The sequence below is a fragment of the Emiliania huxleyi genome (assembly GCF_000372725.1).
Source record: "Emiliania huxleyi CCMP1516 unplaced genomic scaffold EMIHUscaffold_28, whole genome shotgun sequence".
Classification (NCBI taxonomy): domain Eukaryota; phylum Haptophyta; order Isochrysidales; family Noelaerhabdaceae; genus Emiliania; species Emiliania huxleyi.
In genome coordinates this window covers 861,447-885,832 of record NW_005199926.1, presented here as the reverse complement: position 1 = coordinate 885,832, position 24,386 = coordinate 861,447, and the positions used below count along the sequence as shown (strand labels likewise).

General features: G+C 66.1%; 9 protein-coding genes across 9 annotated transcripts; 6 read left to right on the top strand and 3 right to left on the bottom strand.

The window, feature by feature from the left end:
- Positions 1–1,404: 1,404 nt before the first annotated feature.
- Positions 1,405–2,078, bottom strand: EMIHUDRAFT_64934 (hypothetical protein; the record flags this gene model as incomplete). Its single annotated transcript, XM_005776454.1, has 3 exons — positions 1,405–1,541; positions 1,755–1,889; positions 1,967–2,078. 3 exons carry the CDS (start codon positions 2,076–2,078, stop codon positions 1,405–1,407), a joined length of 384 nt encoding a protein of 127 aa, XP_005776511.1.
- Positions 2,079–2,723: 645 nt separating this feature from the next.
- Positions 2,724–3,263, top strand: EMIHUDRAFT_46315 (hypothetical protein; the record flags this gene model as incomplete). The annotated part of the gene is made up of 2 exons (XM_005776453.1): positions 2,724–2,851; positions 2,927–3,263. Coding segments are annotated over 2 exons (465 nt in total), but the record flags the coding sequence as incomplete, so codon positions are not given.
- Positions 3,264–5,269: 2,006 nt separating this feature from the next.
- EMIHUDRAFT_64930 (hypothetical protein) lies at positions 5,270–6,337 on the top strand (the record flags this gene model as incomplete). The annotated part of the gene is made up of 1 exon (XM_005776452.1): positions 5,270–6,337. A coding segment is annotated over one exon (1,068 nt), but the record flags the coding sequence as incomplete, so codon positions are not given.
- A 5,031-nt stretch (positions 6,338–11,368) lies between these two features.
- EMIHUDRAFT_450678 (hypothetical protein) lies at positions 11,369–12,427 on the bottom strand. The gene is made up of 2 exons (XM_005776451.1): positions 11,628–12,427; positions 11,369–11,548 (listed from the first exon to the last, which is right to left on the bottom strand). The coding sequence occupies exons 1-2, from the start codon at positions 12,402–12,404 to the stop codon at positions 11,405–11,407; spliced, it is 921 nt and encodes a 306-aa protein (XP_005776508.1). The 5' UTR covers positions 12,405–12,427; the 3' UTR covers positions 11,369–11,404.
- A 1,212-nt stretch (positions 12,428–13,639) lies between these two features.
- On the top strand, positions 13,640–14,537 carry EMIHUDRAFT_207164 (hypothetical protein; the record flags this gene model as incomplete). Its single annotated transcript, XM_005776450.1, has 4 exons — positions 13,640–13,645; positions 13,758–13,904; positions 13,977–14,295; positions 14,449–14,537. 4 exons carry the CDS (start codon positions 13,640–13,642, stop codon positions 14,535–14,537), a joined length of 561 nt encoding a protein of 186 aa, XP_005776507.1.
- Positions 14,538–14,608: 71 nt separating this feature from the next.
- Positions 14,609–15,748, bottom strand: EMIHUDRAFT_207163 (hypothetical protein; the record flags this gene model as incomplete). The annotated part of the gene is made up of 1 exon (XM_005776449.1): positions 14,609–15,748. One exon carries the CDS (start codon positions 15,746–15,748, stop codon positions 14,609–14,611), a length of 1,140 nt encoding a protein of 379 aa, XP_005776506.1.
- A 729-nt stretch (positions 15,749–16,477) lies between these two features.
- On the top strand, positions 16,478–17,462 carry EMIHUDRAFT_435551 (hypothetical protein; the record flags this gene model as incomplete). The annotated part of the gene is made up of 1 exon (XM_005776448.1): positions 16,478–17,462. A coding segment is annotated over exon 1 (918 nt), but the record flags the coding sequence as incomplete, so codon positions are not given.
- A 4,126-nt stretch (positions 17,463–21,588) lies between these two features.
- EMIHUDRAFT_64955 (putative gluconate 5-dehydrogenase) lies at positions 21,589–22,503 on the top strand (the record flags this gene model as incomplete). Its single annotated transcript, XM_005776447.1, has 1 exon — positions 21,589–22,503. The coding sequence occupies one exon, from the start codon at positions 21,589–21,591 to the stop codon at positions 22,501–22,503; it is 915 nt and encodes a 304-aa protein (XP_005776504.1).
- Positions 22,504–22,580: 77 nt separating this feature from the next.
- Positions 22,581–23,623, top strand: EMIHUDRAFT_354636 (peroxisomal membrane protein MPV17). Its single transcript, XM_005776446.1, has one exon. It carries the CDS (start codon positions 22,685–22,687, stop codon positions 23,360–23,362), a length of 678 nt encoding a protein of 225 aa, XP_005776503.1. The 5' UTR covers positions 22,581–22,684; the 3' UTR covers positions 23,363–23,623.
- Positions 23,624–24,386: the final 763 nt, after the last annotated feature.

Sequence of the window (24,386 nt, the reverse complement as noted above, 5' to 3'; positions counted from 1 at the left end):
ATTTGCCGCCCAGTCATATCGTTGCTCAGGTCCACTCTCTCTTACACAGGGCTCCAGGCTCCAAATGACGTGTGAGTGTTAGAGTTGTTTGGTATTGCTAAAAATCTCTCTCTCTCTCTCTCTTCGAACACTTGTGCCTCCACGGATGATGCCGGCGCTGGGGTCCCCTTCGGGTGCATCGTGACGGCTGACAACTGGAGTTCCACTGGTTCGTCCTCCTCGGAGTCGTCTTCCCCGGCTTCCTTCCGCTCGGCTCTTCGCTTGGTACGTTCGCGGCGTATCTTGCGCGCACAAAAATTCTTTTTCACCTTCGACATGGTGGTGCTCTCTTTGTTCGCCCCCTCCGCGGCCTTCCCCCTCTTTGGCGACGTCACTCTGCAGGGGCCCTCGCCGCCCGCGGGCGCGGTCACGCCCGCCCCCTGTCACGGAGAAAAGCGGCCGCTTCCGAATATCGACCCGGCGGTGGGCCTGAGCTGGCTCGACCACATTGTGGAGGACAGCGTGGCGACGACAACAGGCTGCCTCAAGCGAGTGAACCTGGGCTGGGAGGAGCTCGGCGACGGGGACGCGCCGCAGGTCACGCGCCTCATCAAGGCGGGCGTCGAGAACCTTTCGCTCTTCCAGAACCGGCTCGGTGATGCGGCGGCGGTCGCCGTGGCTGCCACGCTGCCCGCTGCGCGCGTGCACACCCTCGACCTCGCCCACAACCAAATCGGCGACCGCGGCGGGATCGCCCTCGCGCAGGCACTGGCGCAGGCGCCCACAGTCCGCGTGCTTCGCCTCAACGGAAACCAGCAGGGGGACGCGACCGCGGCGGCATTCGCAGAGGCGATCCGACACCCCGACGCCCCCATCGACGAGCTCTGGCTAACGAGCCCCGCCATCAGCGCAGCCGCTGCGCAGGCGCTTCGCGACGCGTGGCACGACTCCGGTAGGGACGTCTCGCTGCTGTACCTGTGAGCGAGTCATGCTTCCCGGTATTTATAGCCGCGAGTCGACGTGTGGATCGTGTTGTCGTGAGTGTGAAGCGTGAGTCGCGTTCCTGTCCCCCTAAGCCACATTGTTAACTTTCGCATTTGTTTCTTATTTTTCACGTGTTACTTGTGTGTTGTGTGCGAAAAAAACCCCTCCTCAAATGACAGGAATCTCTCGCACACCTCACGCCTCACGGCGCACGCGCGGGGACGGGGCGCCCCCAACATGGCATGCGCGCGCCCCGCCCCCGCGCCCACCCTCGCCGCGCCCCCACGTAAGCCCGCACAAGCAACACGCCAGTTCGGAGCGCGATGCCGCCATTGCCGCTTTTGCCTTTGGTGTTTGGAAGGGGATGCTATGCTCGAGGCTCTTTCTTCCCCGCGTGCCACCCTCAGCGTGCCGGGCAGTCGGCCGACTTGTGCCCTACAGTCAAGCCGCGGTGTCCGAGTGCCGATGGCCACGGGCATACGGGCGCAGAGAGTGCGCCGCACCTGGCTTGCCGCAGTTGTAGCACGCGGTGTTTCCAGGCGGCAACTCGCAGTCCGCCGAGAGGTGGCCCGGCTTGCCTAGGCCACGGCCGAGGAGCGGTGAGACGCGGCGCGTTCCCACCGCATTCTCGCGAACCGCCGGACGCACCGCCAAGAAGAGGTGAAACTATCCAGTGAGGTCTGTGGCACCTCAAACCCCGGCCCTACCACCCGTGCGAGCGACGCCGGGTCCCGGCGGTGACGCGATGCGCGGCTCGCTAAAGGTCCTCTGATAGCTCTAGGACAAGAGACCGCAGTTGAAGCAGCGCCGCCCCGTAGCGCCGCCGTTGCGCCTGCCCGGCTTGCCAGGTTTGACCTCGCCGCTGGGGTTATTGGGGCAGAACCGCTGCAAGTGGCCGACCTCGCCGCAGATGCGGCATTCGCGCGCTGTGGGGGGCGGAGGGCGTTGCGCGTGAGGGCCGCGAGCGACTCGGCGGCGACGTGTGTGCTTCAGCTCTGCGTACTCTCAGGCGGCTTGGATGGGCAGTTCCTCGCATAGTGGCCGAGCTGCCCGCACGTCCGGCAGGTCCGTGTCGAGGACGAGAGCCCCGCGTCGTCGATGATTTCGATCGACATGACAGACCAGTAGGGTTGCGAGCGAGCTTGAAGTGGCCTTGGCTCGTCGACACGCTCAAGCCGGGTTCCAACTTTTTGCGGGGTATGGTATGGTCGCCAAAGGGTGGGGGGGTATGGTCCTGACCGCCCATCCCCGGTCTCCGGGAGGGTGGGTCTGTCAGCAGGCGGGGGGGTATGGTCTCGAGGTGGGTTGCGTGAGCCTACCATACCATACCCCGCAAAAAGTCCGAACCCCGGAGCAGACTCCAAAAAGAATTCCGCGTGACGACGCGGCGGATGTAGAGCTCTACAGCTCTACAGCGCTCTCCAGCACTCTACAGCTCTACAGCGCTCTACACTCTACATCCTCTACACCCTCCCTCAGCTCTTTCCCACCTAGGCGGGGCGGTGGGCGTGCGCGCAAGCAATGCGGTGCGGTGCGGTGCGGTGCGGTGTGTGTGTGACTGCGACAAGGCACCCCTCTGTTTCTTTTTGAAAGCACTCTCGAAAAAAGAAAAAAATGTTCCCGGCCCCCCGCGGTCGTTTCACGGGGTCCGCCCGATGCCCGATTGCGCCCCTGTCGACACCGCGACGCGCAACGGTGCGCACAGCGCCGTCTTCTACACCAAGAAGCTGCGCGGGACCAGCTATGCGCCAATGGGAAGTTACTGCGGCGACTGGAAGGGAGGCCTGTGGGAGGGCCGGGGAACGCTCGAGCGGCCAAACGGCGACCGCTACATAGGCGACTTTGTGGCAGGCAAGAGGGATGGCAAGGGCACGCTTTGGGTGAAGGCGTGTCTGTAGCCTGGCGTTTGTGCCCCGTCTGTGCCGCGTCCTGTGCCACCGACTGCATGTATTGTATAGGTGAGGGGCGAAATGCGCAAGCGCTACACGGGCGACTGGCAGGGCGACCTGCCTCACGGGCAGGGCACCTATGTTTATCGAGACGGTGGGGCGACGTACACCGGCTCGTGGCAAAAGGGGGTCAGGCATGGCAAAGGGGCGCATCGGTCGGAGGCAGGCGTGTACGAGGGCGAGTGGTTCAACAACCGCAGGCACGGCTTTGGTGTGCTCGACCTGCCCAACGGTGACCACTTTGAGGGCACGTGGGTGGAGGACGAGAGGGAAGGCGAGGGCGTCTACTTTTACTACGACGCGGAAAAGAAGGCGCACACCCGTCGCTACGACGGTGAGTGGGTGAGCGGCACGCCTCGCTGCGGCTTCTATAGTGAGATGCCACCCGACGCTCTCGCCCCGTCGGGCGTCGGAGAGCCAGGGCTGCCGCCCTGCGAGCTCGCTGACGCCGACCGAACGCTGGCGGAGCGGATTGGGCAGATTCGGGAATCACGTGCTCGGGTGCGTGCTGAGCCTGCTGCGCTTGAGACGCTGTTCACTCCCGAAGAGATGAATGCGCTCAGCGTAGCCTTCGAGCGGGTCGACACCTCGGGGCGTGGAGAGATCTCGCTCGAGGAGCTGCCGCTCGCCTTTGCCGAGGTTGCAATGAAGCCCAGTGGTGAGGAGGTGCTGCGGGCTCTAGCACACCTCGGCAAGCAGGAGGAGGCAGCGACGTTCAGCTTTGCAGAGTTCGCGCAGGCCGCCGATTTCCTGTCGCCAGTGGAGGTTGAGCTCGAGGACCGAGGCGACTGGTAGATACTAGATTCAAAGGGCCGGTGACGCCGAAGGGGTCAAGGTGTGCCGCATACGACGGGATAACGTGCGCAAACACGCGCGCGACCACGAGTTCGACATGAACGCGAGATAAATGAAAGAAAAACACGCGAGCTCGCTCAGGACCTCAGTGCTCAGACTTGCCCCACCACCTCGTGTGTGTGGAGAAGTTTACCTTACCTTACCTTACCTTACCTCAGACGGGGTCCGCTCCGCACCGCACTCGGCAGTGTTCCCAGGAGCCGTCAGACATAGGCACCGCACCCTCCGCCGGGGGCCTTGCACTCTTAGAATATTAGAATGCCGTGTGGGGAGCTCCTCGCATTGGTTCCGGCAACCCTGTGCGGCAGCGGGCCCTCCGGGTGTGGAGTTGCGAGGGTTGCCCCCCCCTTGCCCCATCACTTTGTGTGTGTGGAGAAATTTACCTTACCGCACCGCACAATTCCCGTGCGCCGTGGCGCGTGGCCATCTCTTTTAGTCCTCGAGCTCGGCGCCTCGGCCGCGAGCGGAGGGGGCGCTCCATGGCGTCGAGGAGCTCGAGCGACGCGATGCACTAGCTCCTGCACGCCCGCCGCCTCGAGCCGACCCGCGGAGAGAGAGCTGTTCAGCTGTGTTCGGTCTCCTCTGGCTTTGCGGCAGGTGTGCGACCTCCTGCCAGATCGGTACATCGCGGCCATATGTCAACCAGCGAGATCCGCGCCGCACGGTGCGACACGAACGCCTCCTCGCCAACAAAGGACGTCTGCCACTGCTCCACCCACAGCGATGCCGCCTCGCGCGTCCACACGGGCATGATGCCGATCGGGCTGCCCTGGGTCTACCCTGTATCGGGGGTCTACCCTGGGAGCTTGCCGACTCCCGTGGGCCACTGGTATCGCACCCCGTCAAGGGCCGCTGCCCACTCGGCGCGCTCGTCGGCGAGGGAGGGCGGCTGCACGTGGCAGCGCGCGCCGCTCAGCCATTCCCTCTACCCGTTGCTTGGAGCTGTTTGCGTTCGGGTGGAACACTATAGCCAGTTTCCCTACTCGCATAATGTAGGTAAACCATAAAAGTAGATTTGAATACGCCCACGTAAGGCTTCGTGAGTGGTTGGGGTGGCCTCAAGCATCCCCAAGGGAGCCTCTGCGGTGCCACATAAGCAGCTTAGTGATTGTCGAGACCTTAAAGTGTTTCGTTTGAAGAAACGCAAACCGGACAGACGGTACTATGGTCACCAGTAAACCATAATTGGACTTTGAGGGCTCATATCTCAAAAAGCCGGGAGATAGCATAGCACTATTGTTGCATATTATGCCACATAAGGTCAAACTCGACCCCACAAGCATCAAGAACCCGATGCTCCGGCTCGACTGTGCCGGCACACTGCCTCCTCGCGCCTGCTGCCAGCAGCCGTCGCGGCCCGTGGTGCACCAGAGAGAGAGGTCGACACGTTGCCCCCGCATTTCTCACTCAAACCAAACTCGCAAAAAAGAAAAGAGTTTCCCGTGCGAGCTCGCAGCCCGGCGCTCGCGGCTCCCGGCCTTTTTGTCACCACTCATATCACCATGACCATCGGCGTCGTCGCGGCCCTCGTCGTGCTCTCCGCGCTCGCGGCAGCCGATCACAGGCCGAGTGCGATCGCGTCAAAGCCTGGCGCTCTTCTGGGTCTCCGTGGTGGCGGTGGCGACGGCGTTACGAAGCCGCTCGTCGTCGTCGGCTCGCTGAACGTGGACATCACCATCGAGGTCGAGAGGTTGCCGAAGAAGGAGGAGACCGTCATGGCGAGCAGTCCGTGCACATCGGTCGCGGTCGGTGGCAAGGGCGCGAACCAGGCCGCGGCCGCCGCGCGCCTGGCCACTGGCACCGGCCGGCCGGCGGTGCTGGTCTGTGAGTTTGGCAACGATGGCTACGCCGAGACGATGCGGACGGCGCTGCAAGAAGCCGGCGTCGACGTCTCGCGCTGCGCGCACTCCGCGGAGCTGCCGACGGGCCAGGGCATCGTGATGCTCACTCCCGACGGCGCCGCATCGAGCATCGTCGTGCCCGGCGCCAACGCGGGCTGGACAGCCGAGCGCGCGGCCGCCCTGGAGGAGCTGGTGTGCGGCGCGAGCGCGGTGCTGCTGCAGCGCGAGATCCCGGAGGAGGTCAACCTGGCGGTCGCGCGCGCCGCGTGCGCCGCGGGCGTGCCGGTGCTGCAGGACGTGGGCGGTGAGGACCGGCCGATCGACGACGAGCTGCTGCGGGAGGTCGCATATGTGTGCCCGAACGAGACGGAGCTAGAGCGGCTCACCGGCATGGCCATCGGCAGCGAGGCGGAGATCCTTGCGGCCGGCAGGAGCCTGCAGTCGCGCGGCGCGCGCAACATCCTCGTGACGCTCGGCGGCGACGGCTCGCTGCTGCTGGAGGAGGGCGGCCGCGTCGTGCGGCAGGGCGCGCTGCCGATCCCGGGAGGGCGCGTCGTCGACGCCACCGGCGCCGGCGACTCGTTCCGCGCGGCGTTCGCGCTCGCGCTGACCGAGGGCCAGCCGCACGAGCAGTGCATGCGCTTCGCCGCCGCCGCGGGCGCCGTCGCCGTCGCGCAGCGCGGCGCGCTGCCCAGCCTTCCCACGCGCGCGCAGTGCGAGGAGGTGCTGGGCGGGGCGCAGCACGGCGGCGGCGCCATGGGGTTGCGCGGCGGCGCGGCGGCGGCCGAGGACGACGAGCCGTTCCCGCTTGAGTTTGCGTCGCGGCTCAACTCGATGAAGGACGGCGCGTGGCGCTGGGAGGGCGACTCGGCCAAGGGCGTGCTCGGCTGGGTGGCGCGGCAGGGCACGGTGCGCGGGCTGGGGCTTCTCGACTTCAACTACCCGCAGCACCTGAGCGAGCTGACGCACGACGAGGTGCGCGGCGCGCTCAAGGCGGCCGGCCTCAAGGCGGGCGCCGTCTGCATGCGCTACCCGAAGAGCATGCAGGCGGGCGGCTTCACGAACGCCGACGAGGGCATGCGGCGGCAGGCGATCGAGCTGACCAAGGAGGGCTGCGCGTGGGCGGACGCGCTCGGCGCCACGGAGCTCGTTGTGTGGTCGGCGTACGACGGCTACGACTACGCGCACCAGGCAGACCACGTCGTGATGTGGCAACGGGTGGTCGACGCGTTCCGCGAGGTGTGCGACGCCTACCCGCACATCAAGGTCTCGCTCGAATTCAAACCCACAGACGAGAACACGCGCTTCTTCGCCGTGCCGTCGACCGGCGCCGCGCTGCTGCTCGTCGAGGAGATCGACCGGCCCAACATGGGCCTCACGATCGACTTTGGCCACTGCCTCGCGGCGGGCGAGAACCCGGCGCAGAGCGCGGCGATGGTCGGCTCGCGGGGCAAGCTCTTCGGCATCCAGCTGAACGACGGCTACACGCGGCTCGGCGCCGAGGACGGCCTCATCCTGGGCTCGGTCCACCCGCACATGGCGCTCGAGTTCGTGCGCTGGCTGCAGAAGACCGACTTCAGCGGGCACGTCTACTTTGATACCTTCCCGCGCAACGAGGACCCCGTGCGCGAGGCCGAGTACAACATCCGCAAGTTCAAGCGCCTCTGGCGGCAGGCGAAGCAGCTGCAGCAGGCGGGCATCGACGAGCTGATGGCGCGGCAGGACGCGATGGCCGTGCTCGAGATGCTCGAGGCGCAGGGGATGTAGGCGTGCGCGTGGTTACAGGTTAGCAGGGTGACAGACAAGAGGTACACCAGTGGAGGTTCTCTTGGTCTCTCTGGGAGCGGTGGAGGTGCTTCGTCTTTTGCGTACAGGGTTGGGCATGGGGTCCCTGCAGGTGGGGTTCCTACGCGGCCTCACCGCCCCAAATTTGGACACCTACAATGGTGTGTTTACCCATGTGAGAGAGAGGTGTCCGTTTTTATTTATTTATTTTTTCCACATGTTGTGTCAACACATTTGCCCTCACATCCGCCTGGTCTGGCCGACTTTATTTTCGCGGTATCCGCGGCGGCTCGTGATGGCTAGTGTGCCATTTCACTCTGACACGCTAATCTTGAAAACGGTCTCTCCAACGGAGCTCCGTGTGTTGCTCCCAGCGCCCTCCCCCGCGCTTCCTGCGGCCATGGCTGGCGCATGGCCGATGATACTAGTATCTGTGGCTACCGCGAGAGCGACCCAACTCGTCGACATCGTCCGATGATGGTGCCGCAAAGTCAGCCTTCGGAGGCTACCGGTATCGTGGGGTCGAGCCGGCAGTAGCCGTGACATGTGGTTCCACCACCCCTCGTAGGCTTTGCTGACCAGGTATACCCGCAAAATTTTGCCGATTTGGCTGATTTTGGGCCCAAACCAGCCTCGGACTCGGCTCAGAGCCCGGAAATTTTGATGGTTTCCCCGGGAAAAGAGAGAGGAAAAGAGAGGGTGCTGTAGAGAAGGGAGAAAAGACTTATCAAGGAAAGGAAAAGAGACGGGGTGCGAGAGGAAAAGCTTGTTCAGCCTAAGGTCCTGAGAGCTGTTGGTTGCCGCTCGTTCACAGCACTGTGCGGAACAAGGGTTGCAACCAGGTACGCCGCTCATTGGGTTTCTATTATTTACAACGAAGGCGCTCTCAAAAAAAGAAAGAAGCCAACGCCGTCTGGTGGTGATAGCCTCGACAAATGGCGCAGTTTCTCACGGTCCGGCTGCGTCACCCGCGCGGCACCAGCACGATCCAGCTTCCGAGCAGCCACGCCACGTTCGACCTGCTCCTCGAGGCGGTGGCGGAGCAGGTCGGCGGCTGCGCGGCGGGCACCCGTCTCTCGACGGGGTATCCGCCCAAGGTCCTGCGGCTTGGGCCCTCGGACTTGATCGCTGGACACATCAACGACATGGACACGGTGACCTACCTCTACGATGCCGGGATGGCGCAGGCAGCGTCGCAGGCGCCTTTCCAGCCTGCCCCCAAGCAGAAGAGGCTCGCTGAGGCCCGCGCGCGGGCGCAGGCTGAGGCGGCAGCCACGGCCGAGGCCAACGCAAAAGCGGCCGCTGCCAACGCGAGACGGGAGGAGGAGCAGCGGAGGGCGCAAGCGCAGGAGCGGCAGAAGGCCGCGGCCGCCGCCACCGCGGCGCGCGAAGTCGCCGACGCGGTGCTGCGGTCGGCGGTCGAGGGCGGAGCATTGGAGGAGCTGAGGGCGGCGCTCGAGACGCACCAAGAAGCCGCGAGCGCGGACGTGCTGCGGCTCGCGCGCGACACGAGGGAGAGGCTGCGGCGGGCGGCGAAGCGTCACGCCGCCAAAGCGGCGGCGGCGGAGGGGAGGGCGGCGGCGGAGGCGGCGGCGGCGGCAGAGCGGGCGGCGGCGGAGAGGGAGGCGGCGAGGGCGGAGGCAGAGGCAGAGAGGGAGGCGGAGAGGGAGGCGGCGGAGAGGGCGGAGGCGGCGGAGGCGGCGGAGAGGGCGGCGGCGGAGAGGGAGGCGGCGAGGGTGGCGGCAGAGGCGGAGAGGGAGGCTGCGAGGGAGGCGGCGAGGGCGGAGAGGGAGGCGGCGGAGAGGGAGGCGGCGGCGAAGGCGGAGGCGGCGAGGGCGGCCGCGGCGGCCGCGGCGGCGGCCGCGAGGGAGGAGTTGAGGGCCGCAGAAGAGGCGGCGGCGGCGGCGGCGGAGGCGGCCTGCACTTCGGCAAGGAGGGCGGAGGCGGCGAGGGCGGCGGCGGCGAGGGCGAGCGAGGCGGCGGCGGAGGCGGAGGAGGATGCGGCGGCGGAGGCGGCGAGGGCGGCTGCGGCGAGTGCTCGGCTCGACGCGGCGAGAGCACTACCGCACCACCCACGGGACTGAACCCACACTGGGTTCGGTACTCTGGAGGTGTGGTACTAGGCGCGTCTCGACGCGGCGAGGGCGGGAGTGGCAGGCTTTGGAGCCGGGGCGGACGAGGCGCCGCCGCACGAGGAGCAAGAGCCGGTGCCCTGCCCCCGAGATCGAGGGAGATCGAGGGAGGTCAATGGGGAGATGACCCGAGTGCACCCGAGAGTACTCGAGACTACCCGAGACCACCACCCGAAACTACCACCCGAGATGAGCCGAGATGAGCCGAGATGAGCCGAGATCAGCCGAGATGAGCCGAGATGAGCCGACATCAGGTGCCCGACGAGTACACCTGCCCGATCTCGTGCGAGCTGATGCAAGACCCCGTCCTGACGGCGCGCCGCCAACCCGCTAGAGCACTCGAGATCGCCCGAGATGACTCGAGATCGCCCGAGGTCCGTTCTGGTCTTGCGCCGCCCCGAGATCGCCCGAGATCACCCGAGATCACCCAAGATGACCCGAGATGGCCCGAGATGACCCGAGATGACTCTGGTGGAGACGTCTGCCTCCCCTCCCCCCCCCTCCCCCACCCACCCACCTCTGCCCACCTGCCGCGCACACGTGCGAGATTACACGAGATTGACCGAGATTGACCGAGATTGACCGAGATTGACCGAGATTGACCGAGATTGACCGAGATTGACCGAGATTGACCCGAGATTGCCCGCAGGTGGACGGGCACACGTACGAGCGGTGTGCCATCGAGCGCTGGCTCGCGATGCACGACACGTCCCCAAAGACGGGCGCCACACTCGAGAGCAAGGCACGCCGAGATATCGCCGAGATGTCGCCGAGAGGTCGCCGAGATGTCGCCGAGATGTCGCCGAGAGGTCGCCGAGATGTCGCCGAGAGGTCGCCGAGATGTCGCGAGATGTCGCCGAGATGTCGCCGAGATGTCGCGAGATGTCGCCCCGCAAAAGACCGGCGCCGCCCTCGAGAGGAAGGCACGCTCCGCTCGCTGCCGCCGCGCTGCTCGGAGCCTCGCCCCCCTCCGCCTCCCGCCTCCCCGCCTCCGCGCCGCCGGCCGCCCTCCCGCCCTCGCCTCCCCCCCCTCCCGTCGCTCGCTGCCGGCGCCGCCGCCCTTTCCCCCTCCGCCCCGCAAGTAGTGCCGAGGCTGTAGTGCCGAGGCCCCGCCCTCCCCACTGGATCGGGCAGCGTCCTATAATATAATTTGATCTCAGAGACGGGCAGCGTCTCATCACGCCCTCGACCATGAACAGGCGCTCATCCCCAACCATGGCCTGCGCAGCATGATCCGCGCCTTCCAGCAGGCAGCGGCAGCCTCGGGCTCGGCAGCGCCCTCGGCGGCGCCAGCCACAGCCTCGCCGCCCGCAGCGGCCCCGGCTGCAGTCTCGGCGGTGGCGGCGGCGGCGGAGGCTGGCGAGGCGGCAGGGGGGAGGGGCGCTCGTGCGGGGAGGGGCGGGAGGGGCGGGAGGGGCGGGAGGGGCGGGAGGGGCGGGAGGTGACCCGTGTTTCCCTGAAGCCACCTGCAGAAAATGCAGGCGGTGTTGCCGCTGGGGGAGGCGCTTCCGCTTGGAGCAAGGTGAGAGCTCTCAGACCTGCGGTACCCTGGCTAGCGCGTAGCGGTCGGACTCGGTCTCTCGTGTTTTTACTAAGAGGCACGCTTTAACGACACAACCCCCACAAGTCAGTACACGGGTCGCGCACGCGCAACGTGCACGTGTGGCGTGCGCGACCCGAGCGCACCCGCCGCCGACACGCCCGTGGCTCTGCGCTCGGGGGCATCATCTAAAACGACGCTGCTGTGTGGTTTGCGGGGCCGGGGGCAAAAAAAGTGGCGCTGTGTTGGCTGTGTCGGTGTCCGCGGGGGCCGGGGCCGGCCGAGTGGAAATGTAAAAATCACTAGAGGTAGAGCAGATCTTCGAAAATGTCTTACAGATCAGCCCGGCGTGAAGAGCTTGACAGCCCCATCGTGGGAGCCGGTCAGCACCTCGAGCCGGCGCGGGTCGCACGCCACCGACGTGACGGCGCCGCGCGCGGCCGGGATGCGTGCCTGCAGCCGCGCCTCCACCAGGTCCCAGACCTACGGGCGGCAGATCCTCACAACTCACCGCGGCCTGGTCGCGCGAGCAGCGGCTGCCTCCTCGTCGGCAGCCGCTCGCGTAGAGAGAGCCGTCCTCGGAGCCCGAGAGGACCAGCGCGTCGTCGTGCGACAGGCACGCCCCCAGCTTGAACTGACGGTTCGTGTGGCCGCTGTACCGGTTGAGCAGCGTCCCGTTGGAGCGGTCGAGCAGCCGCAGCGAGCCGTCGAGGCTGCCGGCCAAGGCGCAGTGGCCGTCTCCGGACAGGGCCACGTGCGTCAGCGCTGCGCCGAGCGTGTCGGCCGTGCGCGAGCCCGCACGAGCGTCGTACGTCCGCAGCACGCCGTCCACAGACGCAGTCAGGATCTCGGCGCCGCAGACGGCCACCGCGCTGAGCGAATCGGCGGCCCCCTCGAGAATCTGCACCGGGGCCGCGTTGCGCGAGCGCATGTCCCAGCAGCGCGCCGTCGTGTCGTACGACGCCGAGACGAGCAGCGACGAGCCCTCGCCGGCATAGGCGACCGCGTTGACCCGCTGAGAATGGCCCGACAGGCGCCGCAGCACGCGGCCGGAAGGGACGTCCCACACAAAGACGGAGCGGTCGCCCCCGCACGAGGCGAAGCTGCCGTTGTCGTGCGCCACCGCCAGCCCCAGCACGCGCTCGTTATGCCCCGTGTACGTCTTGATCGGCTCTGCCGCCTCTTCGCGCCGCGGGTTCCACAGCAAGATGCGGCGGTCGTCGCCGCCCGAGAGGCAGTAGTTGCCGTCTGAGTTGAAGAGCGCAACGTTGACGGAGCCCTTGTGGCCGGGGAGGAGCCGCGCCTCCTGCAGCAGCGGCGGCCTCGCAGCGGGCGGCATCTCACACTAGCGGCTAACCTCGGAATGTGGCTGCGCTGGCTCCTTCACAGCCAGGTGGCTACTGCGAATGGGGGGCCGCACACACATGTGAGCTTGTTTGTGTCTGTGTGTCGCTCGTGCGTGTCGTCATCATCTGTCCGGCGTCCACCCATACCGCGTTGGTGTCCAGTCCGAGCCTGGCTGTTCTTCACCTTTCTACCTACCTACACACACGCAGGGCTACACACGCACACGCAACGAATACCCCGAAACGTGTCTCCCGAAAGTCTCCCCAGCGGACATGCGCATGTACATGTGCATGCACGGGCTTAGCACCCCCCCAAACACGTCGCCGTGTCTGTCGCCGCGGCGAGATATAGCCGAGATCACCCGAGATATAGCCGAGATATAGCCGAGTCGCTCAACGTGTCTGTCGCCGCGGCGAGATATAGCCGAGATCACCCGAGATATAGCCGAGATATAGCCGAGTCGCTCAACGTGTCTGTCGCCGCGGCGAGATATAGCCGAGATCACCCGAGATATAACCGAGATATAGCCGAGTCGCTCAACGTGTCTGTCCTCTGTCGCCGCGGCGCCGCCGCTCGCAATTCGGCCGGCAGCCGCCCTCTCGGAGCCTTCTCGGAGCCTTCTCGGAACCTTCCTGCAGGCGCTCGTCGCCCACTACGGAACCTTCTCGGAACCTTCTCGGAGCCTTCTCGGAGCCTTTTCGGAGCTTTCCCGCAGGCGCTCGTCGCCCACTACGGCCGGCTGGCGCGCACGCGGGCGCTGCGGGAGCGTGCTGGTGAAGGCCCGTGAGTCCCCGAGATTACCCGAGAGTCCCCGAGAGTCCCCGAGGTACCCGAGGTTCCCCGAGGTTCCCCGAGCTTCCCCGAGCTTCCCCGAGCTTACCCGAGCTTACCCGGGAGCGTGCCGGCGGCGGCGCAGGCGGCGGCGAGGCGCTGCTCAACGCCTCGGAGGGCGACTTGACCGAGGCGGAGGTGGAGGCGCTGGCGGCGGACTAAGCGGTTTCTCGAGGAGGACCCGTGGGGGGAGGGGGCGCAGGCGGCTGCGGGCGCGGGCGTCGGAGCTGCCGAGGGAGGCGCATCGGAGGAGGGCGAGAGGTGAGAGTGGTGCTGGTGGCGTGAGAGTGGCGGGTGGTGGGTGTGCTGGCGTGCCACCAGTGTTGCTGTTGCCGGTCCAGCGGCTATCTGAGGCGCAGGAGGATCGCTCCTCATCGCAAACCCCGTCAGCAGTGAATGTACGTAAGAGCTACATACACAAGTACAAGTGATGCACTCCCTATCGCCCTAGTCGACGGCGCTAAGCTCACTGTGACGGCGCTGACGGTGATGCAGATCGGCATCGGGCACGCAGCTTCATCCGCAACGCCTCTCGCCGCTGCGACCCTCGCGCCTCGGCGTGCTCACGTTCAACGTGGCTGGCTACATGATCCTCACAGCACCGCTCTCTGCCATGGACACCATCGCGCCGCAGAACTTCGGAGCCGGCAACGCTGTGGGGGTCGGACTCACTGCCTTGCGAGCAGTTCTTGTCACCGCGCCTGCCTTCCTCTTGCCGAGACTGTGCCACTAGGATCTTCGCAAGATCACATTCTCGGTCATGGCTGCTGTCCTCGTTGCCCTCATCCGATGGCGGGTGCCGCGTGCCGCCGCCGCCTGGCCGCGTGCGGAGGGGCGAGCGGTCCTGTTCGACCGAAAAGCGTGGAGGTACTTCCTGGCCACCTCTGTTGCCTCCCTCTTCTCGCTCACCGAGTGGCTCTTCTGGGAGGCTGTCTGCTTTCGCGTCGGCGCGCTGGGAACGATCCCGCTCTCAGCCTATTCTGTCGGCTACAGCCTCGAGCCGTGCCTCTTCATGCTCGCCATCGGCCTCTCGACGGCGCTGACCAACGCGGGTTGGCGGCCACCTCGGCGCCGGCCGTGTCGCGGCGGCGCGGCGCACCACGGCGATTGGCGTCGGCGTCGGGATCGCCACCGTGTGCGGCTACTCGCTCTTCGCCTTTCTCGCCGGCGGCTCGCTGCGGCGTCTCTTCTCCCGCGACGCAGAGGTCCTGGCCGCGGCGGCAGAGATGTGGCCGTCGTGGTTCATGTTTCTGCTCATCGCCGGCACCTTTGCGCTGCTGCTCGGCCTCGCTAAGGGGTTGGGGCAGCAGCGGCAACGGTCCAGGCAAGCGAAAGCGGCCTCCGCGCCCTCCCGAAGCACATTCGTCACTGTGACCGCAGCAGCCTCGACAGCCACTCTTCGTTCGCCGTCGCGGCAGCGTCCATCGACCAGAAGAGGTCGTCGGGGCGCCGCCACCAAGCATACGCGCGGATAGCGACGCTCGTGCCCACTCCCATTGCGATCCGCAGGCCGATCGGGACCCCGCCGGTGACCAGCTTCACGCTCGACCCGCTGCAGTTCCAGACGTGCAGCTCGCGCAGAAGGACGTACACGCCGGCGCCAGAGAAGGCGGCGACGGCGTAAGACTGGCTGCCCGACATGTGGTTGAGCCGCACCTCGCGGCCACACAGCAGATCGCGCCCCGCCCCGCCGAAGGCGATGGTCACTCCGAGGCACAAGCTGATGAGAGGGTGCAGCCCTTGCACGATGCCTTGCTGCGCCGCGACGACCGCTGCCGCCCCGAGCGCGACCGACTCGATGCTGTAGCGTACGACGGAGTCGCTGCCGGGTGGAGCGCCGCTCCCGCCCTCCGGTTGCATCAGCCGGTCAGCGAGCGGCCAGAGGTAGAAGCCAGCGACACACGCGGCCATGCAGTAGGCCAGGAGGGCAGGATCGCGCGTCCAGCCGACGGTGCTGCCGATTAGCAGCGAGTTGATGGTGCCGCCCGCGAGGCCAGTGATGCAGCCGACGAGTGTGGCGCCGAAGACGTGCATGCCGCACTCGCCCGCCACGTTGGCGCCAGTCACGGCGAAGAAGGTGGCGCCGACTCTTGCCGTAACGCGCAGCAACTGCTGGCCGTGCTGCTGATCAATCGACCTCAGAATGAACTGCGCAAGAGTTAGACGCTCGTTTGAGGCCATCGCGTGCCGGCTGACGAGTCGGTCCCACTCCTCGTTGGACATCTTACCGTCACCGTCGGTGTCCGCCGCCTCGATTATTAGCTGCCGTTCCCTGAGCGACAGCCGAATGCCGAGGCTGCTACCGCGCTCTGCCAGGAAGTTGAGCGCCTTTTCGTCGGCTGCTTTGTGGTCTGCAGGCGGCTTCTGCGACGCCGCGGATGCCGCCGCGTTCTCGCAGAGCCTCCGACTGGTGCAGCGGAAGCCTCGTGCCAAGGAAAGCTCGAAACCTCGTGCCAAGGGAAGCTCGCGAATCAGGGGACGCGCGCGAGCGCAATGGAGGAACATGAACACGGTCCGTGCGTGTGTAAACGTTTACACCGACTTTTCTTTCAGAGAATTTTGAGACAAAGCGAATTCCATGTAAGCCGGGCAACTTAACATCCACGCCACGAAAAGCGGCCCCCTAGAGCCGACTCTCTTGTGCTGGTGGAAAGCTCCTCCCCCGCACGGCGCGCAATTACGAGTGCAAAGAAGTGGAGTTGTCTGATGAGTACTAGAGTGTAGAGTAGAGAGGCGGGTAGAGCCTCCCTCTCCCTCCCTCTCTCTCTCGACCTTGCCTGCGGTTCGCTCACCATCGCCTCCATCCTCGAGAAGAACCCCGAGTGGAAGGCTGCCATCGAGGAGGACATCTCAAACAACATCTGGGACCCGAGCCACATACATACATCCCAGACAAGATCAAGGACTCGATCGGCCCGCCCGCGGACAAGGAGGCCATCGCCGCATGAGCCGCCGACGCGAGAGCTGTGGCGATGAGAGCGCAGAGAGGGAGCGGCATGCGTGCTGCACACACACCGCCTCGCGCGCCGCCGCGCGGCTTCTTCCCCGCTCCGCGGTGTCCGTTCCGCGCACAGGGAGTATCGCTCTCTGTCGTTTGCGGCGTGTGCGCGCTTTTGTGAGCATCGCAGTACATGCGATCATCATGTTTCAAGCAATAACGCCGTCCGGCGCCTGCGCGCCGCTTTCTTTCCTCTCCTACGTCCACGTCACATTTCTCGGTTTGTCCGGGACGCGTCTGGTGCCGCCAAGCCGCTGCCTCATCGAGTGCCGCCAAGCTGCCTTGCCGTTGGCGTCGCGCGAATGAGTGACGGCAGGGCATGGTTCCAAGAAGCAAGTGCGGTCGACTTAGCGAGCTTAATAGATGCTCTCGACGGCGCGCCGCAAGTGGCCGAGCGTGCGCTCAGTCTTGCCGTCTGCCTGAGCAAGCTCACGTACGGCCGAGCACCTAAGATGCACCTTTGTGATGCGGCACGTGCCGCAAAAAAGGCGGACGAGGCTGAGCAGGCCGTGCTGCTGGAGCGTCTGGAGTCGCTCTGCGGCAGTGGCTTGTCCGCCGAAGATCTCGCCGCCGCGGCCAAAGTCGAGTCGTGCCAGACCAACGGTGGCAGTGTGCTGCATGCCGTTGCCTCGAGGTGCGGGCCCGACTCGCGGTGCGCTACCGCCAAGGCAAAGCATGTGTGCGGCCTGCTGCTCGCGGCGGGCGCGAACGCGAGCGCGGCGAACGCGAGCGGCGAGACGCCCGCGGCCGTCGCCGCTAGCGGCCTCAGCTTCGAGCTCAAGCGCTATCTGCTCACGCACGAGCCGCGGCGCAAGTTTGTCGCGCAGACGCCCGCGCACGTGCTCGCCGCCGCAAGTGAGGCACTTGACACCGGCGATAGCTCCCAGAAGGGGCGCGCCTTCACTGCGTGGCGTCGGCATGACCTGCGCGTTCGAATCGAGGCGCGCTCCGCCTCGCTCGCCCGCGAGCTCACCGAGGCGGAGTGCGTGACCGTCTACACAATCGACGAGGACTTCGTCGCATCGCACCGCTCGCCCATCGGCGAGCTACTGGACACCTTCTCCGCCATCGCGTTTGCGCGCAGCTCGGCGTCGGGTCGACCGTTTGGGCGCGGTCGGCTCGACTTTCGGCTGGCGGGCGAGCGCCTCGATGGCACCGAGCAGATCAGCACGCTCGGCCTGTCGCACGCGCACGAGCCCCTGGCCAACAGCTCGGTCATCGAGGTCTTCGATCTAGAGGAGCGCCTCGACGAGCGGTGCGACGCCCTGCGCGCGCTCAACGCCCTCGCCGCCCACGCCGACGCCCTCGCCACGCCCGACTCGATGCCAGCGGGCTCCTCGCCCGTGGGCCTCTCGCCGGCCTGTCTCGGCGAGGACTGCGCCGAGTGCTTGATGACACAAATGCAGCCGCCCGCCCTCCTTGCGCTCGCCCGCACCTCGCGCGCGTGGCTGTGGGCGTGTCTCCGCCACGCCCTCCTGCGCCAGCTCCACAGCGGCGAGCTGCAACTGCCGCGCGCCTCCCTCACATCAGTTGCTGCGGATGGCCGCGCCGCCGCCGCCGCCAACGATGCCGCCGCCGCCGCCAACGACGCCTCCGCCGTCTCCGCCCCCGCCGCCCCCGCTGCCTCCGCCGCCTCCGCCGCCCCAGCCGCCTCTGCCGCCGTGGGCGAGGTGGATGCAGCTGCGCCCCGCGCTGCGCGCACGTACGTCGAGTGGCTCACCCTCCTTGAGCGCTCCGAGTTCGCTCTGGCACTCGCCGCGTGCACGTCCACGAGCGCCGCGACTCGCGCCGCACCTCGATGCGACAAGAGCGAGTTCATGCGGTACGCCGTCTTCCCGCGGAAGTTCGAGCCGCTCGTGCGCGTCTTCCCGCCGTGCCCGCACCGGCGGCGGCAGTGGAGGGAGCGCGGGAGGGAGCTGCGCAGCCTCGCCGCGCAAGGCATCGATGGCCCTGCGTGGCGCGAAGCGGCGAAGCAGAGCGCTGCCGCTGCGCGCGAGGTGCAGCAGGAGCGCGAGGCGCTGGCGGCTGCGCGGCCGGCGCCGACCGCTGGCACGATACGCGAGGCGCTCGGCGACACCGAGGTCACGGCGGCGATCCAGCTCTTCTCGCGCTACTTTGCGCAGGCGCTCGGCGACGTGATGCCGCTCGTCGTCCGAAGCCAGTCCGCACTCGGCCTCGACTTCACCACCACCCACACCTGGGTCATCTACGCGTCGCCCCCTGAGCCGCCGATCCACGCGCCGCCCGCGCCGGGCGTCTTCTTCGGACCGATCCACGACGCGCGCTCTGGCGGCGAGTGCCGGATCGCCGGCGCCGTCGCAGCGCGCATGCATGATCCGCCGGTGGGCTCGCGGCTGCCGTCCGTGCTCGAGGTGCTCTTTCTCGCCGTCGACCCGAGTGCGCGCCACGCCCAATGCGGCCGGGCGCTCGTGCACGAACTCTTGAAGCACGCGGCGGCGGCGCGCGGCGGTGGCGCCGTGCTCTATGTGGAGGTGGCACGGCACGAGAAGACGCCAAAGGCCTTCTGGACGAGCCACGGGCTGCGCGACATTCTGGACGAGCCCGTTGCGGCCGCCGTCTCGCTCGAGCAGCGAGCCTTCTTCGACGCACACTGCTGGCGATTCGGCGACACGCTGCAGTACGTGCGTATGCCCGGCGAGGCGTGGGGCGATGGCGAGGGCGAAGGGGAGGCGTGCCAGGGATGAGGGAGAGTGGGGATTGTCCACGCAGCCGTACCGTGGGGTGTGGGGTGTGAACGACAACGAGACAACGGAAGGCAACTCGAACTGTGCGATGGACCAGTGTTTGTCCCATGCGCACTCACGTCTCACCTCCGTGTGGATGGGGGTCGCGGGTCGCGCTTAACCCCTAAACCTCTCAGGTGCATCGTAAAGCCGTACTCAGGTGCATAACCCAACTTAAAGCCGATTGTAGAGCGGTTAAAGCCGTATGTAGAGTGTGACCATTGTAGGTTTATTCTTTATACGGCCCGAGTCCCTAGTGTTCTTGCCTAAGGATGGCTGAGCTAGCTACAGTGCAGCCACATCCTTCAGCCCGATGGCTGCAACACACACACGGCAGCCATCCTTAGTAGACATGGCTGGAGACGCACTACCGCAGCCATACCGCCCGCCTCGAGGTGGGCCCTCTTGGCTGAGCTGGCTACATCTCTTGGGAAAGTCGAAAGATGGCTGGGGGACAGCCGTTTCAGCCATTTCAGCCATCTACTATGGCTGCGTCATAGAGATTGCAGCCATCTTCCAGTGCCAGCCATGGCTGGTGGTAATTCGATGGCAGCCGATGGCAGCCATCCCGCGAGGCCGGGGGCGACAAGCGCGCAGCCATTTGTGCGTGTGGCGGGGGAGGCGGACGGCTGCCATCGAATTATCACCAGCCATGATCCGGAGGATGGCTGCACTGACTGTGCCCCAGCCATAGTACTTAGTAGATGGCTGAAATGGCTGTCCCCCAGCCATCTTTCCCAAGATGGCTACGATGTAGCCAGCTCAGCCAAGAGGGCTCACCTCGAGGCGGGCGGTGTGGCTGCGGTAGTGCGTCTCCAGCCATGTCTACTAAGGATGGCTGCCGTGTGTGTGTTGCAGCCATCGGGCTGGAGGATGTGGCTGCACTGCAGCTAGCTCAGCCATCCTTAGGTAAGATGGCTGTGAAGGAGCCAGCACAGCCATTCTGGTGTCACATTCCAGAGTCAAAAAAAGAAAGTGAATTAACGACCTGCACCAGCTGCTCGATTGTGTGGTGGAGTCGGCATCCAAGCAGCACTGGAGGCGGATCGGCGCGCGTAGCGCGAGGGAGGCGCAGTCCTACTTCGCTACGACGCTGCGGCGGGCGTGGGGCGTGCACTTTGCGCGCGAGTTCGCGCGGCACCGCCTCCGACGCGTGGTGTTCGTGGGGGCCCCGCGGCGACAGCCGGGCAGGCCTCTCGCGACGGCCGATGGCGACTGGCCGGCGCTCTCGGCGGGCGGGCGAGTTTGCGGCGCACGCGCTGCGCGTAGGCGGCGCGTGGGCGGGTGGCCCGCCCGGCCGATGAGCACCGGACGCGAGGGTCGGTCGGCTCCTAACTAACTAGCTGTATATAGTCGCGATTTGCCGGCGTGCGTATGAGCTCACTAGGTAGAGCTCACACTAGAGGCCGTCATCGCATTCGCCTTCCTGGTACCCAGCGCTGGCTTCTGACTGTCGTTGCTGTCTCTCCCTTCTCGACTGTCTGTGCTTGCTTGTGCGTCTTGGGTCCGGGGTGTTTTTGTGTGAATTCACCGGTCGCACTTCAGCTTGGTATAGTATCATTGTATCCTTCTCTCGAGAGGGGGTATCAAGGTATGCTCTAGGCCTCTGTGGGGACTTATCTCGGCTGGGTATCAAGGTATCATCGGCGGCCGCGCAGCGAAGCGACAATTCACACCTCGCACCGAGGACCGAGCCCTCCCGCATGGTCCGCCCCGGTATCATTCAAACTCTTTGCGCTTCCGCCGTACCCGCGCGCCACGCCCACCAGCTGTTGCGCGCGCAATGCACGCCTCCTCGTTTCGCATTGCTTAGTGGTGCGCTCGCCTCCCTCCTGCGCGACGCTCACTCGAGCGCGTTGTCTGTCTTGGCGCGCGCGCAGCGCGCGAAGAGGTGTGAAGAGGGGGGTCGTGTCCGGTGTGAAGGGTAACCCACCAGGGTATCAGCCTATCCTCTAGGGGCCCAATGCGGGTCCTCTCAAGAGGGTATCAGGGTATAGCCCTGGGGTATGATCTGGGATGCAATGATACTAAAATACCAAGCTGAAGTGCCGAATTCTTGGCCGGCGTTTTCTTTGGGGGTGGGGCGACCTGCGAGCCGTCTTCTTACCAGGTTGCAACCCTAGTCTCGCACTGTGCTGTGAACGCTGCTGGTTGGCGTCGGTTGCGCAGCACCCCGTCCCCATCCAGGTTGTTGGTTGCTGCCCCAGGTCCCGCACTATGTAGTGCAATGCCCCGTTCGCTGGTCATGCTTGTTCGGGTACGTGTTTCGCCCGTCCCTGCCTGTGTCCGTCCACGTCGCCCGTCGGCAAAGCCGACGACCTATGGTGCTATACACGCCGCTGGTTGGGGAGGACGCGCCGCTCGATGCTGCGACGGCGCTGGCGATGCATGCAGCTTCCTGCACGCGGTTCAAACGACGTTCACAGCGCCAATTTGGCCCCAGCTCTTCGGCTCGCTCCGCTCGCCGGCGAGTTGGTTGGTTGCTGGCAGCACCCCAGCACCGGGGGGTCCTGAGAGCTGTTGGTTGGTGCTCTGTTCACAGCACAGTGCGAGACTACCCAGGTAGGGTTGCAACCTGGTAAGAAGACGGCTCGCTGTTAGCTATGCTCCGCCGTCTGGCGCTCCGTCCGCGCGTCCTCGCCGCCGCCAGCGCCGCCGCCGCTTGCGCCGCTGCGACGTTCGCCCACGCCTCGCCGTCTGAGCCGCTCGATGGCAAAGTCGCGCTGGTCACCGGGGCCTCACGAGGCATCGGCTTCGCCATCGCCGAGGCGCTGGCGGCGCAGGGAGCGCACACGGTCCTCACCGGCACCAACCCGGCCACCGTGGAGGATGCACGCCGGCGCCTGCTCGAGAGGAACCCGGCTGCCTCTTGTTCTGCAGTCGCGTTCGACGTCGGCGACGAGGTGCAGTGCGTCGCCGCGGTGGCCGCACTCGTGGCGGAGCACGGCAGAATCGACATTCTCGTCAACAACGCCGGGCTCAACCGTCGCCACACGCTCGACGAGTTTGCGACGGCCGAGTTTGAGCACGTGCTGCGCGCGAATCTGGTCGGCCCGTTTGTGCTCTCTCGCGAGTGCGCCAGGAGCATGCGGCAGCGGGGCTGGGGCCGCATCGTCAACGTGGGCTCGATCATGTCGCACGTCGGCCGGATGGGCCTGCCCGGGTACAACGCGTCCAAGGCCGGGATCGAGGGCCTGACGCGCAGCCTCGCGTCCGAGCTCGGCGGCGAGGGCATCACGGTCAACATGGTGGGGCCCGGCTACATCGAGACGGACCTGACGGCCTCGCTCAAGGGCAACCGCGGCTTCTCCGACGAGGTCAACAGCCGCACGCCGGTTGGCCGGTGGGGGCAGCCGCACGAAATCGCGGGGCCCGTCGCCTTCCTCGCCTCTCCGGCGGCGTCGTACGTCAACGGCGCGACGCTCATCGTGGACGGGGGTATGATCGAGACCTTCCACTTCGGTGGCGCTGGCGCGGCGCACGCACCGCCCGGCTCCGCGGCCAGGGCGACGAGCTGACTGCAGGCCTGTCAGGTATCGTGTAAGTTAAAGCAAAAGAGAGTCCCACGCCCGTTTGTTTTGTGCATTGTGGGGTGTCGGCAGCGCGATATGACAGTCTTCCGGCTTTCTCGCGCCTAGCTGGGCCGGGTCTTCAAGCCTGGAACCTCGTGCTAACTCACTCTGATAACCGTCTCGACCAATGCCTCTCCTCTCCGCCGCTCTCCTCTCGCTGGCACTCCCAGCGCCGCGGCCGGCGCTCCCCGTGCTGCGATCGCGCGTCTCCGTGCTGCGTGGAGGGCAGACGGCGATGGGACTCGCGGGCGCACTCGGGGCCGCCTACGAGGCGCAGCTCAGCGCCCGCCCGCTGCTGACGCAGTCGCTCACCGCTGCGGCAACCTTTGCGCTCTCCGATGTGACGGCGCAGCGCCTCGCTCCGGACGGCGCGGGTTCCGACCGCACGCGTACCGCCGTGACCGCTCTCATCGGCCTCTGCTACTTTGGCCCCGCGCTCTACCACTATCTTCGGTTCATCACATGGCTCATCCCCGGCACGGGCCTGCAGTCGACGTTGCTCAAGACATTTTGCGGGCAGCTCGGGTTTGGGCCCGCCGTGACGTGCGTGTTTTTCGGCGCCTTCCTGGTAAAAGACCACGGGCTGGCGGGTGGGCTCTCGCGGCTGCCGCGCAAAATCAGGCAGGACCTCGTCGTGACGTGGGCCTCGGAGCTGTGCTACTGGCCCTTTGTCGACCTGATATGCTACAGCTCGGTCCCCGTCCGGTGGATACCGCTCGGCTACAACATCGCAAACTTCCTGTGGACGATCTTCTTGTCGCTGCAGGCGTCAAAGGCGGTGAGAAAGGTCAGGGACGACACGTGACGCTCCGCTCTTTGTCTTCCCGCTATTCCGCGCGTACAGCACCCCGGCCGCCCCAGAACGCAGAACGCTAGGAGAGGAGAAAGTCCGAGAAGTCGTGGCTCGTGCGCGGCGCCAGCGCGCGGCGCGTGCCCGCGTGCCCATTGCGTGTACCTCATTCGGTTTCGGACATTCCTCGATGTGTGTGCACTCACCACTCTTCCGACTTGACACGTGCTGTGCGTGCGTGGTGCGAGAGCGATTTGTGCGAAAACGAGGATACTAATTACTATATTCCCCCTTCTCTCTCTCTCTCTCCTCTCTGGTCTCTCGACTCTTCCGACGACTTCCCGGTCTCTCGATCTCCGTGGGGCTGGGGGGGTCTCGCTGCTCTCTCACACGCTCTCTCTATCCCTGGCGCTGCGTCCTCACACCGACATTCGCCGTCAGAGCACAGAGGAACACGGGAGGTGAGCAGGTGACGACGAAAAAATTATTTCCGGCCGGGAGGACGAAGAAACTATTTCCGTGGGACCCGATCTGCCGAAATCTAGTCAGATCGCCCTTGCGATCCAATTCCAAGGGAGGGATGGGAGGACGGCACGCCGCCACCACACAGGGAAAGGACAATTAACAAAAAACGGGGAACGCAATTATTTTTCTCGCGTCCTGGAGACTCATGCCCAAATTGTTTTCTTTTTCTCGCGATGTCCACCCCGCCGCGGCGCCACTCGCGCCGCCTCGCCTCCGCCGCCACCGCCGCTCCCTCGCCAGACGCGCCGCCGCCCGCCCGCCTCCTCGACCTCCCCACGGAGCTCCTCGTGCGCGCCGGCTCTCGCTGCGACCCCGTCGACATCGCTCGCGTCGCGGCCGTCTCGCTTCTCTTTCACGCCTCGCTCGCGGCGGAGGCCATCCGCTTGTGGGCGCAAGAGCGCGGCTTCGAGCTGCCAGCGCAGCCAGAGGGCGAGGGCTGTGCCGTGCGGTGGCTGTGCTATTCGGCGCTGCTGCGCAAGTCCAACCCGCCGGCGAGGGCGGCCGCAGGCAAATG